Source organism: Herpailurus yagouaroundi, unplaced genomic scaffold (assembly GCF_014898765.1).
Source record: "Herpailurus yagouaroundi ecotype Mexico unplaced genomic scaffold, PumYag 199, whole genome shotgun sequence".
NCBI classification, from domain to species: Eukaryota; Metazoa; Chordata; class Mammalia; order Carnivora; family Felidae; genus Herpailurus; species Herpailurus yagouaroundi.
The window spans coordinates 16,701,170-16,720,208 of record NW_024412430.1 but is presented as its reverse complement, the minus strand read 5'-3'; the positions used below and the strand labels follow the sequence as shown (position 1 = coordinate 16,720,208).

Here is a 19,039-nt window from a genome sequence, read left to right as displayed (position 1 = left end):
CTTTAAATAATTTTTAAATTTCCCTTCCCCTTTTATTTTGGGACTCCAGGGCACAGATGTTATACTGCCTGATAGTAACCCACAGGACAGTGAGACTGGTTTGTTGTTGTTGTTTTTCTCATTGTGCTTCAGTCTAGATACCTTCTATTGTTGAAGCTATCGTAAGGCTCACATCATTTATTTCCCTTCCCTTAGGGATCACAGTTGAGCCAATTATCCAATGTCTGTATTTAGATGTTTCCTATTTGACCAGTTTTCTAGTTGCTTATAGGGGAAGGGCACATCTGGTTCAAGATCCTCCATCATGGCCAAAAGCAGAAATTTTAGCTACATTAAAAAAAAAAAAAGGTAATCAAACCAGACATGGGTGTACCATCAAATTACCAGTTTTGACTAGTAATTTCAGTTTAAACTTCAGTGAGAATAGAGTTAATCAGAGGAGAATGCTCTCATGTTTCTACTACCAAATCTAAAACCTACTTGTATTTACCCCATTGTACCATCTTCCCTCTAGTTACAAATGGAGACGTGTCCCTGATGAATTAAAGACTCACTTTTCTCTTGTGCTCTGGATCCCATTCAAAATTTCACTCCTTTTAAAATTCTCACTCCATCGGTCTCTTTCTTCATGGCTCACCCCATCAGCATATAAACTTGATGTACTATCTCTCAAATAAAAATCAAGAATTTTCTCTTCTTGTCCACTATCACTTTATTTTCCCGTTCCCCTTCATGGAAAAACTTCTCCAAGAGTGATCTACAGTTACTGTCTTTACTTCCTTACCAACCTCATAACCTCTTCAACCTGATCCAGTCTGGAAGCTGTCCTCCAACTATACTGAATTTACCCATCAGTTCACTGTGGCCAATTCACAAAGCTCCTATAACTTGATGCTTCAGTAAACACATTTAAAATGACGGACCACTTTTTTCCCACTTAAACCCATTTCTCTTGCTTTCATGAAATTCGACCCTGCTTGTTTTCCCCTTATTTCACTGACCACTCTTTGTCTTTCTTTGCTGACTCATCCTCAACCTAACCTCTAAATATTAGATTGTCTCAGGTCCCGGTCCTCTATTCCTTTCCTTTCTGTAACAACGCTTCCTTACGTTACCTTAACTACATCCATCGTTTTAAATGAGTACCTACATGACATCTCTACTTGGAAAAATGATGGACTTCTTAACATGTCCCAAATGGAGTTCTGTCCAAGTTCCCTCCTCCCCCACATAAACAAACAGCTCATCCATAAACCAAAACCAAGGAAACATTCTTGATTTGTTCCTGTCATTTCTTCCATCCAATCCATCAGCTGGACCCATTTCTACTTTTTTCCATTTCTGTCCACACCTCTCTAGTCCTGAAAGTACAAGATACTTTCAGGGAATGAACGGTGAATAAACCAGTTTGGCTGGATTGGAAATCCAGCTGTTGAGGAGTTACTGTTGAGGAGTATTAAGAGATAAATCTAGGTAAGTCAGTTTGGGACTCATGTTGGAGGACTTGCAATGACAGAAGCCTAGTTTCTGGGAGAACAGAGGGAGTTATCCCTCCTGGGCATAATTCTCCTGAAAAGTGGTACTTTTTCAGTAATTTAAAGTATGTTGACATAACGGTTGTTAAGATTATGAAAAAAAGATGCTAGTGAAAGCAGTGTGAAAGTAATATCAGGAGTCGAGTGGAAAAGGTGGTCAAAGGATTGTGTCTTTTAAAAAGGGGGGAAACACTTTCTTCTTCTCCAACCCACAGGGCAAGCCCTACACCTATTGATGTTAAACTATGGCTCTGCCTCTAGTGACAGTCTGGGGTGCTGGACTTCATGCTCTAAGAAATGGGAAGAGGTGTAAAGCCTGAGCAGAAAAGGGATATGGTTAAAACTGCGCTATGGGAAGAAAGACCGGACAGTGATGTGCAGGACTGAGAAGGTAGGAAGACTAATTAGGTTATTACGATAGTCCAGGTACGAAGTTACAGGGGACTGGTGAAGAAGACAGTGAGAAGAAAGAATGAAAAGAGAGTGCAAGAGATAAAAACCATAGTCAAAGGTTTTTACTCAGGGGTTCTGAGCTCTGATGACTTAAGAGAATTGTGTTGTCATTGTTAAGACTAAGTACCTTAGGAAAAGAAACTCTTGGGGAGAAAACAGGATGAGTTCTGAGAGTTTTGAACTGCTAGGTGTGAACAGTTCTTAGTATGGCTTTAGCTGGTGTAATTCTCTGGGTCATTCAACATCATACAAAATAGATTTGCAATCTTGGTTCTAGGTTAACATTTCCCAGATTACTGATTTGATTCAAATATATTAAATACCCACCTGCTATATTATATGCATAACTGATGCTGCTTCATTTATTACCTACCACTTATTTTCCTGTACTGTTCATCACAAGTAACATTGTTTTAGAGGTGTGTTGCTGCTTAATGTTCTGCTTTATTCCCCTGGATATATTTGCAAGTTGTCTTTTCAACGCGAAGGATACAGGAGCACCTGGGTGGCTCAGTCGCTTAAGTGTCTGACTTCAACTCAGGTTGTGATCTCATGGCTTGTAAGTTTGAGCCCCGTGTTGGGCTCTGTGCTGACAGCTCGGAGCCTGGAGCCTGTCTCAGATTCTGTGTCTCCCTCTCTCTCTCTGCCCCTCCCCTGCTCATGCTCTGTCTCTATCAAAAATAAACACACACAAAAAATTTAAAGCTAAGGATACTTCTTGGTCCCTCCTCAATTAAAAATCCCATATATCTGAACATATGTGTTCACCAACAATGTTTAGCATACGTCTCCATGGTAGGTCCTCAAAAAAAGGTTTGTTAAAAGATTAAATAAGTTTATGGTTTGCTTACAATCCTGGCTCACTTCTTTAAAAATAAGGTAATGTAGCATGTTGAGTATAAAAAGCATTAAATCAGGGGCGCCTAGGTGGCTCAAATTGGTTAAATGTTCAACTTTTGATTTTAGTTCAGGTCGGGATTCTCACGGTGCATGAGTTCAAGCCCCATGCTGAGCTCTGTGCTGACAGTGAAGAGCCTGCTTGGGATTCTCTCTCTCTTCCCCTCTCCCACTCACTCATGTGCATGTGTGTGCACTTTCTCTCTCTCTCTCTCAAAATAAATAAATAAACATAAAAAAAAATTTTTTTTAAAGCATCAGTCAGAGCCAGAAGACCTGGGCTCTAGCCTGGCTCTGCTCCTGACCAAATCTGTGACATTTGCAAGTTAAGGTAATTTCCTTGGATTTGGCTTCTACAGCCATAATATGGTTTCATCTAAATGTTGGATTCTCTTATCACATTTCAGTAATACTTCTTCATGTAGCAATCATGGTCACTTTGGAAAATATGGTTCAGTTCTTCAAGCAACCAAAGATATGTCTTGACTTGAGAATGTACTATTTATTTACTTAATTTTTTTTTCCCTAAGTTTATTTCTTTTGAGAGAGAGAGAGAGAGAGAGCAAGGGAGGAGCAGAGAGAGAATCCCAAGCAGGCACTCAATCTCACAAACCAGGAGATCATGACCTGAGCTGAAAGCAAGAGTCAGATGCTTAATGGAGTGAGGCACCCAAGTGCCCCAAGAGTGTTCAATTTAAATAATGCTACCTTGTATTTTGGCAGAGTACTCTCACAGACAAAGGTTGCCTAGTCCAAACTTTTTAAAAATCCATTTACTTTCTTTCTTTTTTTAATTTATCCATTTGAGTGAGACAGAGACAGCATGAGTGCAGGAGGCGCAGAGAGAGAAGAAGAGAGAGAGAATCCTAAGCAAGCTCTGAGCTGCCAGCACAGAGCCCGACACAGGGCTCGAACTCATGAAACCATGAGACCGTGACCTGGGCCGAAACCAAGAGTTGGATGCTTAACTGACTGACCCACGCAGGTGCCCCCCAAATTCACTTACTTTCAACTTTCTTTCATCATCCAGCAAAAAGTAGTATTATCCCTTATACTGCTCCTTGTGTAAAGACTTACTTTCTACAGCTTATCAAATTGTTGTCCACTTAAATTCCTTTGTTTGGAGCATGGGATGTGCAGTAATACAACTAAACATATATTCAAATAACATCCACTGGGAACTGAAATGATTTTGTCTTGCTACCCGGGCTGTATAACCATGGGTCACTGCAGAAAGCTTATCTATTTTTTTTTAATGTTTATTTATTTTTGACAGAGAGAGACAGAGCAAGAGCAGGGGAGGGGCAAAGAGAGAGGGAGACACAGATTCTGAAGCAGGCTCCAGGCTCTGAGCTGTCAGCACAGAGCCCGACGCGGGGCTTGAACTCACAGACCGCGAGATCATGACCTGAGCCGAAGTCGGACGCTCAACCGACTGAGCCACCCAGGCGCCCCAGAAAGCTTATCTATTTTATTGCTGCTTTATATGTATGCTACCAAAGCTGCGAAAGGCAACAGAGTGAAACGGTTCTAAACCCTGGCATTGGAGTCAGACTGCCTGTGTTCAAAATGCAGCACCTCTTCCTTCTACATGTGGGACTTGGAATTTATTGTATATTGCTAAACTTAAGTTTCCACACACTTAAAATGAGAAAAATAATAGTGCCTGCCTAAGAATTGTATGGATAAAATGAGATAATCAATGTAAGAGGATCCTAACTGTTCCCCAAGTGATACACAGATTTAATGTAATCCCTATCAAAATCCCAACATATGCAAAAATCTATTATTTTTTTTGCAGAAATAGAATAACCTAAAATTCATATGGAATTTCAAGGGACATCAAAAAGCCAAAATAATTTTGAAAAAGAACAACAAAGTTGGAAGTCTCATACTTCCTGGTTTCAAACTTACTACAGAAGCTACTGGTCATCAATACAGTATGGTACTGGCATCAGGGCAAATAGACTAATGGAATGAAACAGAAATAAACTCTCACATATATGATCAAATGATTTTCAACAAGGGTGCCCCAAGATTACTCAGTGGGAAAGGACACTCTTCAACAAATGCTGCTGGGAAAACTGGAAATCTATATGCAGAAAGATGAAGTCAGACCCTTACCTTACACCATGTGGAAAATTTAACTCAAACTGGATTGAAGACATAAATGTAAGAGCCAAAGCTATAAAACACTTAGAAGAAAACATAGGGAAAATGTTTCCTGACACTGGGTTTGGCAATGATTTCTTAGATATGACACCAAAAGAAGAGAGAAATTGGAATACAATGAAATTGAAAACTTGTGCTTCACAGGACACAATGGCAACCCACAGAATGAGAAAAAATACTTGCAAATTACAGATCTCATGAGGGGCTAATATCCAGAATATAAAAAAACTCCTACAACTTAAAAAAGTTCAATTTTAAAACGAGCAAAGGACTTAAACAGACATTTCCCCAAAGAAGATGCACAAATGGCCAAAAAAGTGCACATTAAAAGATGCTCATCATCATCCATCATTAGTGAAATGCAAATCAAAACCACATTGCTGCAACACTTCAGACCACACCCTATGGCTACCAAACGAAATCAAACAAAAAGTGTAGTGTTTTTTTAATCTAAAATGAGTACTTTGTCTTCTGGGTCAATTTCACAGCATACATATGATCTTTATTTGGCCTTGCTTCTTTCCTTTTCCCCTGTGGAAATTTCATTTTGGCTTTATATACAGTTACATGACATGGCTTCAATATCAAAAAGTACTTTCTTATTATCTCCTTGTATAACTAAGAAGCAAAACTGTTAATGCTGCATATGATCAAAATATGCTATGTTAAATTAAGTATTTAACAGGATTATTATATCTGATTGACTTATTGTGAGATGTAAAAGACAAGACAACAAAATGATACTCAGGGATTTATCTCCAACTGAAGAAGCCCAAAGTTTTGTATCTGTTAAGGAAAATCTTTCAACTCAGGTTAAAATCACACGACTTTTTAGAAAGATCACATGCCAGCTAATTGTTAGTTCAGATACACTATTTGGAATATTTCTCCCTCATCTTCTCCACCATGAAATTTTAAAAGCACTGCATATGTTTATGTGCTGCATGTATTTTCTAAACTTAAAAAGAGTAAGACTTTTCATCTTCCAATACCAATATTCACCCTCTTAGAGGTGACAGCTCTTGAAAAAGCATGTTCTAAAGAGAAGCAGTATATGAAACCTTAACTCTCATACTAAATCCAGGCCCAAGATACCTTCTTATGGTTTCTTGCTATCTGAGATTGGGGCCACATCAAACTGGGTTCCCTGAAAACACCATGATTACGGATAATATCCTCAGAGCTTCAGCGTCACTAAATTTTTTTTATCTCAGCTTTGTTTGAATGTTTATTTAACAGAGAATTCTAAGTTGATATACCATTGTGATTCATCTTCACATAAGGCTATCCAGGATTCCTTTGCCCATATCCATATTTTATTCTTTATTCTCAATACATGAGTGGGATTTAGGATTTTACCAAGTCACTTAAGAGGTGATGGCTTCACTACTACGACTATTAACATGAATTACTTGACGCAACTTGAAAGTTGTAGGTAGCTTGCAGTGTTAGTACTGATAAGTGAGTACATAGGTAGGGAGATCTGAAGTGATATACATGCTCACGCTCTGTGTCTCTCTGTCTCTCAGTAATAAATAAACGTTTAAAAAAATTAAAAAAAAAAAAGAAATTTCTTCCTCTGTAATAGTTTGGGAAAGACATGGGGCCTCTTTTAGGAATTACAATGGTATACTCAGAGTTTTGGAATCTAACATTCAATCCAAGTCCTTTAATTTTTTTTTTTTAATGTTTGTTTATTTTAGAGACAGACAGACAGAGTCGGGGAGGGGCAGAGAGAGAGGCAGACACAGAATCCAGATCAGGCTCCAGGCTCTGAGCTGTTAGCACAGAGCCCGACACGGGGCTCAAACTCATGAGCCATGAGACCATGACCTAGCTGAAGTCGGATGCTCAACCAACTAAGCCACCCAGGCACCCCAATCCAAGTCCTTTAATAAAAAGGCAGGATTCAGCTTCAGTTTTCCCTGTCAACAATACCTTTACTCATATTATCAGTAACTCCTACTCAACAAGATGCAATGCACTTAACCAATAACAGAAAGGAAAAGAAGTGATACCAGGAGATTCATACTATCCTCAAAATTCCTGATTGAAACATGGATTTAAAACATTTTTTAAAGAGAGAGAGGCAGGGTGCCTGGGTGGCTTAGTCACTTAAGTGTCCGACTTCAGCTCAGGTCATGATCTCACAGATCATGGGTTTGAGCCCCGTGTCAGGCTCTGTGCTGACAGCTCAGAGCCTGGAGCCTGCTTTGGATTCTGTCTCTCTCTCTCTCTCTCTCTCTGCCCCTCCCCTGCTCACACTCTGTCTCTCCCTCAGAAATAAATAAACATTAAAAAAAATTTTCTTTTAAAAGAGAGATAGTCTGGGATAGTTTTCCCGGGTTTCTCCCATGTTTACAGGAGGTATACATGTTATTAAACTGTTGTTTTTCTCCTGTTAACCTTTTTTTTTTTTTTTTTTAATAGTGGTGGGATCTCACCCAAGAACATAGAAAGGGAGAGGGAAATTCTTTTTCCTCCCCTACAGTTTAGTGACTCATGATGGGACATGCCCTCTGGAGCCTGCAGATAAGTATCCTGGAAAACTGGCAGAAGCTGTTAAAGGAAATGCTTCTTCTTATTTAAATACCTGCTTGCACCATGGAGGCCTGAGATTTCACCTGCGCCACCTCCTCCTGAAATGAGACCCAACTTTTTAACCAATCTAATCTATTCTCAAGATTGAGGAAAGCGCTGCTGTTTGTAGCAGGCATCATGGCTTCAAGGTGCCGCCCAGGCCCTCAGGACTTGTCGTCCCAAGGGAGTCACCACGGTGTACTCCGTGGCATCTGGAGGTGTTCCTACAGATGATGAGCAGGCTTCTAGGCTAGAGAGGGAGGTCATGATGGCTGCACAGAAGGCACTGGACCCATACAATATACTAGCCCCAAAGGCAGCTTCAGGCACCAAGGGACACCCTAATTTAGTCCCATCTATCACCAACAAGCATCTGTGAAGAGGACAACGGTGCCCTCATCTGGTTCTGGCTGCACAGAGGCAAAGCCCAGCGAATGCCCTGGCTGTGGAACCCCTTATAAGCACTAACTTATAGGTGTGTTCTGTGAACATTTTTCTTTCCAATCAAGACTGGCCATTGCATTGACTCCTTCTCCCCCCACCCCCGCCAAAAAAAGACAGAGACTAGTTCAGTGAAACTATAGAGCAATCTATCAACCAACTCAGCTTCTGGACTATAAAATGAATCTGAAATTTCAAAGGCAGACCCGAAAGGAAGCAGACTATGGCACCGCAAAATACGCTTCTTTGGCATAAGGATTATTTTGAGCTGATCATTTTTAAGAAACAGGATATACAGCAAAAGCTCTGGAAATCTAGTGAAAGCTCTTTTATATGGGAAATCTCCATTAGTAAGGGTATTTCCCTTACCAGAAAGACAAAGATGACTCTACTTCATAACAACCTTACTCCTGTTTAGCTGAAGAAGGTACTCAAGTGAGAGCCTGGCCTATTTGGGAAGTTACTCAGTTCTTTTGGGTATCTCACGTATACAGGAGGCATACATGTTATTAAACTTCTGGTTTTTTCCTGTTTTAAAAAAAAAAAGAAACGTTCTGGCAGGATTTCTAGGAAATAGTGACTGTTATTTTGTTTTTAAAGTGTTTTCTGAACAGTAGTCAGTAAGTGCAGTCATTTAACACAAACCACTTCCCATTTGGCATTTAGCTTTGGGCCACCAGCAGCTTGCAGATCAAGGGCTTGGACACCTTGGTTATGCAAATTAAAAGTGTTAGAGAGTTCAGTTATTTGTTCCTAAGAATCAAAATAAAGTCTTTGATTCTGTAAACAATCTTCCTTTTTTCTCCAACCAAACATTGTGGGGTCTTAAAAGTTACTAAGGACATAAAATAATAAACTTTGTTCTAATGTACTTAAAATTTGAGATAGCTATAAAGATTCACTGTTATAGCAACCTTCAACAAAACTATTATGCAGAGGAAGAAAGTATCCTCTGTGTATTTCAAGCAGTCAAAAAAGAAAATTTCAAGTACATGTTTTCACAACTGAGTGCCTTAAGGATTAGATTTATCTTTCTCATTTTATTTTCTTTACTACAATTTCCTTAATCTCTAATATTTTTAATTCTAGTGAATAAATTCTGACTCACAATATTATACATGCTACTGGAAAATTCACATTCAGAGATTCATATACACTCCAAGCATTTAAAAGAACCTAAGCCTTTTCATTAAAAATACTATCCACCTAATTATCTTTTGTGTGTGGAAAGCATCTAAACATTTTCATCTGTGTATACAGCTGTACTTGAAAGGGCAATTGATCAAAAAATTTTTCTACTGTATACTTTTCATTTGTCTTTCTAGCACTTGTTCTGATAATGTCTTCTCACGTGTGCTGACGATCTGCATTCTCACCTGCCTGCTGTCTCGGTAATATCCTGCTATATAGCATCTTTACCTTGTGACCTCACTCTGTTTACTGTTATTTACCAAGAGTCATATCTAAAAGCTATGCTTCTGTTCACATTGCTCGAAACCGACCTGCTTGACCCCAGTAAATAGCATCTATAGGCGTGCTTCCTAGGCAAGTATTAAAATTAAAACCATTAACGCAATCTAAGAATATGGATAACTGGAACAGGCCCTCTTAAAGCTCTTCTAATGCTTATTTTATGAACCTGCTATAGTTACATTAAAAAAACAGGATGTTAAGCAATCTGCTATGCAAAGAAAGGACTTATGATGGAATAATGATCATCAACAACTTTTAAAACCATATTAATAAAGACTGGTGTTTCAGTTAGAAATAAGGCATTTCCTTATAGATTTGGAAGACTGAAAAAGAACAGTATTCTAGGGCCTGCACCACCCAAGCAATCCCATATGGCATAAATACAATAGAAATTAACTTCTTAACCTAAAAAATAATACACAGTAATAAAGTAAAAATTGATAAATCACAAAATTAGGTAATTTAATATTTAGGCTATAATGCGCATTTTACTAAAAATTTGATTCATATGAAGAATTAAAGGCTATATGATATGCATATTACATAAACTTGATTAATATGAAAGTTTTAAAATTCTCTTCTCTGTCATTCTGAAATCTCTCTGAATGTTACTGTCAGCATCATGAAACACTTAGTGCTAGTTATCTTGAAATTAAGTACAACCAACCCAAATCTGGGAGTAAACGCCAAGTATTTTCTCAGATCCGTACTGTGATATTTTTCTCAAATAGAATGAAGCGTGTCACATATAACCCACCCTTTTGTTTGGCTAATCCTGCTGACTTATACTTACTGTTATTACTTATTCTAATACAGAAAACCCAAAGATCTGTAATAAGTGGTACTGAAAAATTAGAAAAACTTTCATTAGACATAATTTAAATACCAGAACTGGAGTGGATACAGAAATGGTCATAAAGAGCACAGAGTAGTTGATAGCAGTCTTAGGAAGTGCTTCTTAAAAAATTGAAAGATATGTTTACTATGATGAAAGGCTTTCTCTGCATATCCCTAAATCAGGGTGTGCGCCCCACTTCCTTGGTTAGGTGACAATACAAAAGAAAATAACTTCGGAATATTTATTACGTCGGTATTTCAGTTTTGTAGAAACATGCTAAACGCACGATGAAGAAAATAACACAGTCTCAATAAAGTGACCACGTAATGCCACCCCATGGAGAATGGCTCCCCAGGTATAGAACTGTAGGTATTTCCTTATGTCTACTCCATAATAAAACTATTTAAATAAAATTTAAACATCAGAAGTTATAGTTGTGATAAAAATTTCACTTGACTTTGAAGCAGAAGTCTTGAGTCATGAGAAAGCACTCTTTCACAGCAAGTTATAGTATTACTGGCAGCATATACATAGGTGACGTGAGACAATCACTATTTCCCAAAGGAAGGAGCCATGGACGCATCGAATGATTTATATAAAGACTACATAACTTAATATACTGCAATATTTACAGAATTGTAGAAATCTAAGAAAACCTTTATCCTCATTTCTTAAGAATATTCATTTGAAGAAACATTTTGGCATTAATTGGTATGATAATTACTTACCTATTTCTTGTGCAGAACCAACTGAACAGGTGCAGGTTAATTTCTCTTTATGTATAACCAGAATAAAAATTTAAACACTGCAAATCCTCAGTGAATAATAATTCTCTTGCAAACTCAGAATTTTATAATAAGGTAGTCATCCCACTCTAAAAACTTCAGAATGTTTATATGGGATTACTCTCCCTAAAACTAAAAAGTGAAACATTAAGAAAGAAAAATTTAAAGCAATCTAGTTAATACCTTTGTTTTTAAAAACAAACAAAATGTTATAAACCTTTAAAAATCCACTTTTGAGCACTTAAGTTTCCGAAATCAAGCATATTATACGATGTGCTACTTGTGACTTGTAAAGTAGCAGCATGGGGGATCTCTTAATTGCATTATGTACACAGGTCCTTGAGGAGTCTACAAATAAAAATCATATTCAACTTTCATCACGATATCAGAAATCTTTTAAAATCTAATATACTATCATTTTAGATGTTTTCTGCATTTGGTTACCACTAAAATGCTTTAAAGATAATGTAAAAAGCATTTCTTCCCTTTTCTTCCTTCCCACCAAAAAATTTCAAACTTTATGTATGAGGCATTTTCTTATATAATTTGCATTTCAAAGCCAGCTCCAAAAAATAGATAATCCAAAGCCTTAAGTACAAGTTTAAAAAAATAGCGTATACCACTGAAAATGAAGTAAGAAACTATTTTCTTTTTAACTGAAATACTAAGTATTTTAAACTTTGTATAAATAACACACACAGACTGCCCCTCTACCATACCACACTCCTTAGGTACGGCGTCTAAAGAGGAGTAGCGCTAAAACAAAGGATGACAACAACCAACACTTACATGTATACTCTCATTCTTCTTAGACACATACATTATGAATTTTCTACTGGCATTCTTGAATAAAGTTAACAAGCATACTTTTTCACCAATTTATTCTCATTTCTCCCTTGTATATAAGAATCTCTAACAAAAGGAAATGTCTTCAAGGATTTCTGAAATCCCTAAAATATTCTTTAGCAAAAAAAAAAAAAAAAAAAAAAATCCTAACCTATCAGGCATCTCAATAAGCATATACATTTAAAAAACAATCTATTTTATGGCTTATGCTTCAATTTAATGCATGACCAAAGTCCCAGGGATTGAAGAATCTTATTAGCAGCCAAGAGCTAAATGGATGACAATATTCCTCACATTGTAATCTCAAAATTTTTAAAGAAAACTATTCACTATAGTCTTAGAAAAACTTGGAGATAATTCTATTTTAAAAACATACTTACCACAAACAAATACAAGGGAGACAAATAAGAAAATAGATTGTGTTGTATCTTTGTAAACTTGTTCCATTTCAAAATGTATTCTTTAGGGTCGGGGAAATTTCCTATACAAGTGAAACTAAATATTTGTTCCCTTTGCTTTGAAAAATATTTACAGTACATAGAACTACAAGCTAAAAGTGTACATCTGCTTATATTGCTGGCCAGTGATATAAATGAACAAGAACACAAGGTGCTTATTCAATTATCTGAGCATTATAATTTGTATAGTGATGTTATTGTAGGTCAACTATGGAAAAATTAGAAAACATTAATGAACACCAGCCCTTGTGTAAAACACCATACAAGATGCCAAGGTATTATACATTCACTGTGGTAAAAACTGTACATATGTATTCTGTGCATCTTCAGCATTGCAAAATTTACATTACAATTTTTTCATCTTTCAAAATTCTGAGTTCAAAAAAGTCTATTTTTTTCTTTTGCCAGAGAAAAGTGATGTTAACTGATTGATTGGGTCTGTGAAACTGCTTATAAAATTCTTTGCTAAGGTCTTTTCATCAATGTCTTTTACTGATGTCCTCGTGAAGAAAAACTAAATTTTGCAAGTTTTGAACAGATATTTCCACATCTTTGCTGGCTAGCATCATGATGTACATAATAATTGTATATGTAATAATAGTCCACAGTAATGTGAAATACAAAACTTTGTTCTGTTAAGTCTATTTTGGTCTCAGAGCGAAGTTCATTTCTTTCATCCAGCCATGTTGTCCCTTATTTGATCAACTCGAAGAGCTAGGTCTCTAAAAGAGGGACGCTGATTTACATTATTGTTCCAGCATTCAGTCATAATCAAATAAATCTATAAAAGAGAACATAAACCAAAATTATAATGAACACAAGGTGCCATCTTTTAATTGATGAAGACATGAACGGAGAACTAACTTAATTTTCCTATGTAGGCTTATGTCATGGCTATGCCTAGATCCACAGTCATATGATTATCCAAAAGCTTAGCAAATTAAATGTCATCAAGTGACGTGAAATCCTTGTGAAAAGGGAATGAAAACATCTGATGAATGTGGATAAAAAATGTTTTGTGGGGGGCGCCTGGATGGCTCAGTCAGTTAAGCATCCAACTCTTGATTTTGGTGTGGGTTATGATTCCGGGGTGTGGGACTGAGGCTGACTTCAGGCTCCAGGCTGAGTGCAGCCTGCTTAAGATTCCCTCTCCCTCTCCCTCTGCCCCTCCGCCTCTTGAAAACACGGGCTCTTCTCTCTCAAAAAAAAAAAAATGTTTGTTTTTTTTTTGTTACCTCATCTGGGCATCCATCTGGTCTTGGTAATCTTCCATTATTCTTTAGGAGTTCTATCAAATGAAACACAATCATCTGTCCTTGTTTGTCATTGCCAATCATACGCATAAATTCCTGCAATATAAATCCACTTTTCAATAAGTTTTTTTTTTTTGGTATATTTAATTTGAACCAGAATTCTTTCTCAACTTCTAGTAAATGTGAAAAATTCTGTATATGTATGTTTTCCTATATGCTTGAAACCTTTTAAAAACAAACTATTTTGAAGATCAAACCTTCCTTTTAGTCATATTTCAGAAAAGACAGTGCCATTTCCATAACTATAATATATTTGACACAAATTCCCTGAGAAGAGCCCAAAAGAAGTGAACTAAAAGATGTTTACTTTGGTTTTTTGATAGTTGTCTTAACACATCATATTATATTTCAACTGAAATAAAATTTAGATTGTAAAAGAGAACATAATAAAAAGAACACAGAATGAATATTTAAGCATAAATGCAATGGAGATAAAATGCTCGTATGTACAAAATTCCTAAAATTAAAGTCTGAACTATGAGCTAGAGAAACATTTACAACAAACGCATCGCTTATTGAAATACAGAGAATTCTTACAAGCTGGTAAGAAAAATTACTAACATAATAAAGGGCAAAAGCACATGAGATAACGCACACACACATATACTGATTTCAAATACCCAAAAACTATGTACTCAATCACACTAATGGGAGAAATACAAATTAAAATCAAATAACTATAACTTCTATCAATTTGACAAAACTGCATAAAATACTAGCAAATGATAAAATGTATGCTCTTATGCACTGTTATTCGGAGTACAATCTGGTATAGCTTTTCTGAAAAACATTTCGAAATAATCAAAAACGTTTGAAAGAGTTCCTAATCTTTTACTTATAATTACACTTTTATTGTAAGGTGATAAGAGATAAATATTTATGTATGACAATGTTCACTATGTTTATTGAAGTATTACTTAAAAGACTGAAAAATGGAAAAGAACTGAAAAATGGAAAACTGGAAAGGAACTATAGCATGGATATTTACTTGTATTAGTAAATACTTACCACAAATACAATTTCGAACTTTTGGATAGCATTTTATTGTAAGGATATAGTTTCTGATATTTTCCTTTTTTAATTATCCTTTATTAAAAAAATATAGAATAGACAGGGAAAACTATTTTTAAACGTTTAACTTTTTCAATAACTTCTGGAATGAATCAATTAATTAGGTTTACTAAAAACCTTTTGAAAATGCAAGTTAATTTAATGAACAAGTTTAGGGTTATTTTGTTGGATGTTGTCTTCAAATCACCAATAAGAGGGTATAAAATGAGTCCTAAGCTTACTATTATTCTCTGGGAGAAGCTTTTCCCACGTTAAAAAAAGCCGATGGTACATAAAAAGCACACTGACCGCTGGTGGACTTTTACTCTTCTCGATGTATGTGAAAAGTTCATACAGAACCACTCCAAAGCTCCAAACATCTGAAGCCACAGAAAACTTGCTCTCTGTCAGTGATTCTGGAGCATACCTATAATGTATGGAAAGCATTTGTAAGACGGTTTCTTGAATTATAATAGCACTGTATGGTGACAGATGATAGCTATACCTGTGAGCACAATGTAACACAGACTTGTCGAATCACTACACGGTACGACGAATGTAATGAACTAGACTTCATTAAAGAAAAAAAAATTATGTGATATGCCAACTCTAAATTTAACCTGAAAATCATTGGATTAAAAAGGGTATAAAGAACAGTTAACATAAGTAGGCCTAAAGCTGCCATGCTCAAAAACGCTCGCTTGCAAGGTTGACAAGTGACTGGTGCCTGGGAACTAGATTTCTGAAGGGCTGCCACAGCTCCTAAATGGCAAGGGAGGCTCACTGTGCCTGAAATGTTTCTGCAAACAATATGCTTTACAATGAACACCTGTCTTCCTTCTGGCTGTCTGGAATTGTGGTACATGCCAGGCAGAGATTTTGTTGGGGGAATTACACGTGTCCCGTGTGACTTTTCTGGGACAGGACCCTTGAAAGTTTGTGTTTTCCTCCAGGTGTTGCCTCAGATGGCTTTTCCCTTCACTGATTTTACTTTATATCTGTTCTCTGAAACGCATCACAGCCATGAATATGACTGTATTCTGAGTCCTAGGAGTCCTCCTAGTGAATCATCAAGCCTGCGGATGGTCTTGGGAAACTGCCAAAGATAACTAAGTATCTTCCTGGAACTCTAAAGTACCTGCAAAGTACCTTCCAGGTACTGAAATTTAAAAAAAATAAAATAAGCTGCTCTTTGCAGGCTAAAACTTGAAATGAATCAAGATAAGTTTCCAACTGGAAAAAAAAAAAAAGCTTCTAAACTGGAACAAGACTAAAAGCTATTAATATAAGCACCTGTTAATCAGAAGGGGGTAGGGAGGAGTGCCTGGGTGGCACAGTCAGTTGAACATCCAGCTTCTGCTCTGGTCATGATAAGATCAGATCATGATCTCACGGTTCCTGAGATTGAGCCCTGCATCAGGCTCTCTGCTCTTGGCATAGAGCCCGCTTTGGATCCTCTGTCTCCTTCTCTCCCCCTCTCCCCTGCTCACGCTCTCTCTCTCTCTCAAAATAAATAAACTTAAAAAAAAAAAGTGGTGGGAGAAGGAAGCAAAGACACTGGGGAAAACAGTGTCATTGTCTCCTCAAGTCTCAACACTATCCAAGGGAGGATTTGGGCTAATGGAATGTGAATATCATGGTTCCATTGTTAAGTTATCCTTATTATAGAAGATAGTGACAAAGATCTGTTTTAGACTGGTGAGATTAACTATATGAATTATGCAAATTTAATACCTCCTTCAAAATCCGATTTAAGCTTCCTCACTTCCACAGATCCTTCTCTGACTACTCAAGGTCTTAATGAGCTCATGTTACTCAGTTTCTATAGTATTTATTGTTGATACTATAGAATTAACCATGCTTTTTTATATATATTAAGTTTTTAAAAAATTCTTATCTTTAAATGTATGTTAGTTTTATCCCACAAATGGAATAAAACATTCTTGAAGACATTCTATTTCCCCAACATTTGCAAAACAGTCTCTTCCTTTGGTTTTCACGAAAGCACTGTCTACAATTTCCTCCGTCATCTCCAAGGCTGTTTTCCTCTCTCCCATCACTTACGTAAGGATAAATACAAATCACAAAGGAAAAAAAAAATCAATTCTCCCTGTGGAAAATGAGGGAAAAGACTCTTTCTCCTCTTAGAGCATTTACTTTAGAAAATTTATCATTGTAAATTCTTTGTGTCTTTTGAAATATAGGTAATTTTTTTTTTAAAGCTTTTGCTTAAAAGCCTCTTGCCAGCTGTATGATCCAAAAATGTTTCTCAAGAACCTGGGAACCACCTCTCCGGAACGTAATCATCAAAGAAATAGCACCCAACCTCCCAGTTTTTGTGGGACAGTAAGAGTTTAACTTCCGGCAGGTGCCTCCTTCCAAGTTGCAAAACTAGCTCCTCCCATACAAATATGAGAAGTCTATCTGTCCTGTGGGTGATGACAATTAGTTAACACAGACAGTCACTTAAGATAAACTATGTGTGATGTCAACTTCTCTTACTTGAGGACTAGCTATTGTTTATCTTGACAACATGTACGTAATGGGTTGAATCTGCTTGGCCACAGAAGGAGGTGAGATTTCTTTCTTGTCTTTACAGTCTCTTAGCAGATCACTTGTGTGATGCACATGACGCTCAGGGTTAAAGCTTATTCAGTAATAAAACTTTCTTTTCTATCTTTGTGCAGAGGTTTACTGAATTGGGAGGAGATTTCATTTCTAATTATATTTCCCCAACACTTTCCTTCTCCATTTTCTAAGTTAGGGTTTCCCAAGGTTCTATCATCAAACCTTTTTGTCAAAACTTTCCATTAGATAACATTCATCCACCTATATACTAATGTCTCCTAAATTTATAACCATATTTTCGAACTTTCTTTTGTGTTTCGACTTACTGAACATTTCCATATTAAATAAGGTTCTTTAGGCAAAGAGAACTCCATTCCCACTTTTCCAAAACCTGCTGGTTATTTTACTTTCCTTATGCATTGAATGCCATCAACAATCTAGCTTACTTCCCAGGTGGAAATCTTAAGATTTTTTTTTTTTTCTTTTGATTTGAGAGCGGGAAAGAGAAGGCACTCATATGAATGGGAAGAGGGGCAGGGGGAGAGTGAAAGAATTTTTTTTTAATGTTTACTTATTCTGAGAGAGAGAGAGAGAGAGAGAGAGAGAGAGAGAGAGAGAGATTGACCAAGCAGGGGAGGGGCAAAGAGAGAGGGAGAAAGAGAATCCCAAGTAGGCTCTAAGCTGTCAACACAGAGCACAATGCACAGTTCAATCTCATGACCATGAGATCACAACCCGAGCCAATATTAAGAGTCAGACGCTTAACCGACTGAGCCATCCAGGCACACCACAGGAGAAAGAGAATCTTAAGCATGCTCCAGCTCAGCGTGGATCCTCCATGAATCCAAAAGCCTGCTTCAACAGAAAAATATTCTAGCAGGAGCATTTTTCCTTTATTTTTTTAAAATTTTTAATGTGTATTTATTTTTGAGAGAGACAGACAGAGAGACAGAACGTGAGCAAGGTAGGGGCACAGAGAGAGAAACAGAACCTAAAGTAGGCTCCAGGCCCTGAGCTGTCAGCACAGAGCCTGATGCGGGGCTCAAACTCACAAACTGTGAGATCATGACCCGAGCAGAAGTCGGATGCTTAACTGACTGAGCCATACAGGTGCCCCTCCTTCAGTTCTTAACACCAACACTTAGGACAAGCTAAAACTTGTTGTTAGCCTAAAACAAAAAGCACTTTTGAATAACAAAAGCAATGTAGATAGCAAGATTACATGAAATTATAACTGTTTAAAAGATATGATGGCTATATCTCATGTATAAAAACTGTATGAGTTCTCTTTAATACTTCAGATTTAGTGTTCATTACTCAATAAATTAGTTAAAACCTATTTTATCAACTCATACATCTGAAATATTTATACAAAATTTACCCTCATTTCATTATATAAAACATTTAACACTTGCTAATATAAAAATAAAACTATTCCAACGGCCTAATTAATTTTTGGCAGTATATAGCTTTCCATTCCATTAAATACACAGGAAAATTTTGATCATGATAAAAATGATGTTATTTCTGATTTTTACACTAACTTATTTAATGTTTCTCCAAAGTCAAACATGAGTTTGATACATACGTCTCCCCAACACAATTACTAAAGGAATAATAAACATTTTAC

The 19,039-nt window shown here is 36.7% G+C and overlaps 1 protein-coding gene across 4 annotated transcripts in view; it reads right to left on the bottom strand.

The window, feature by feature from the left end:
• Positions 1 to 10,616: 10,616 nt before the first annotated feature.
• JAK2 (Janus kinase 2) overlaps positions 10,617 to 19,039 on the bottom strand; it is a 117,073-nt gene continuing 108,650 nt past the window's right edge. For all 4 annotated transcript variants that reach the window (XM_040449482.1, XM_040449484.1, XM_040449483.1 and 1 more), the window contains 3 exons: positions 15,151 to 15,268; positions 13,714 to 13,827; positions 10,617 to 13,259 (listed from right to left, as the gene is read on the bottom strand). In XM_040449482.1, the coding sequence (XP_040305416.1) occupies positions 13,152 to 13,259; positions 13,714 to 13,827; positions 15,151 to 15,268 (340 nt within the window). In that variant the 3' untranslated portion in view covers positions 10,617 to 13,151. The remainder of the gene's footprint in view (positions 13,260 to 13,713; positions 13,828 to 15,150; positions 15,269 to 19,039) is intronic.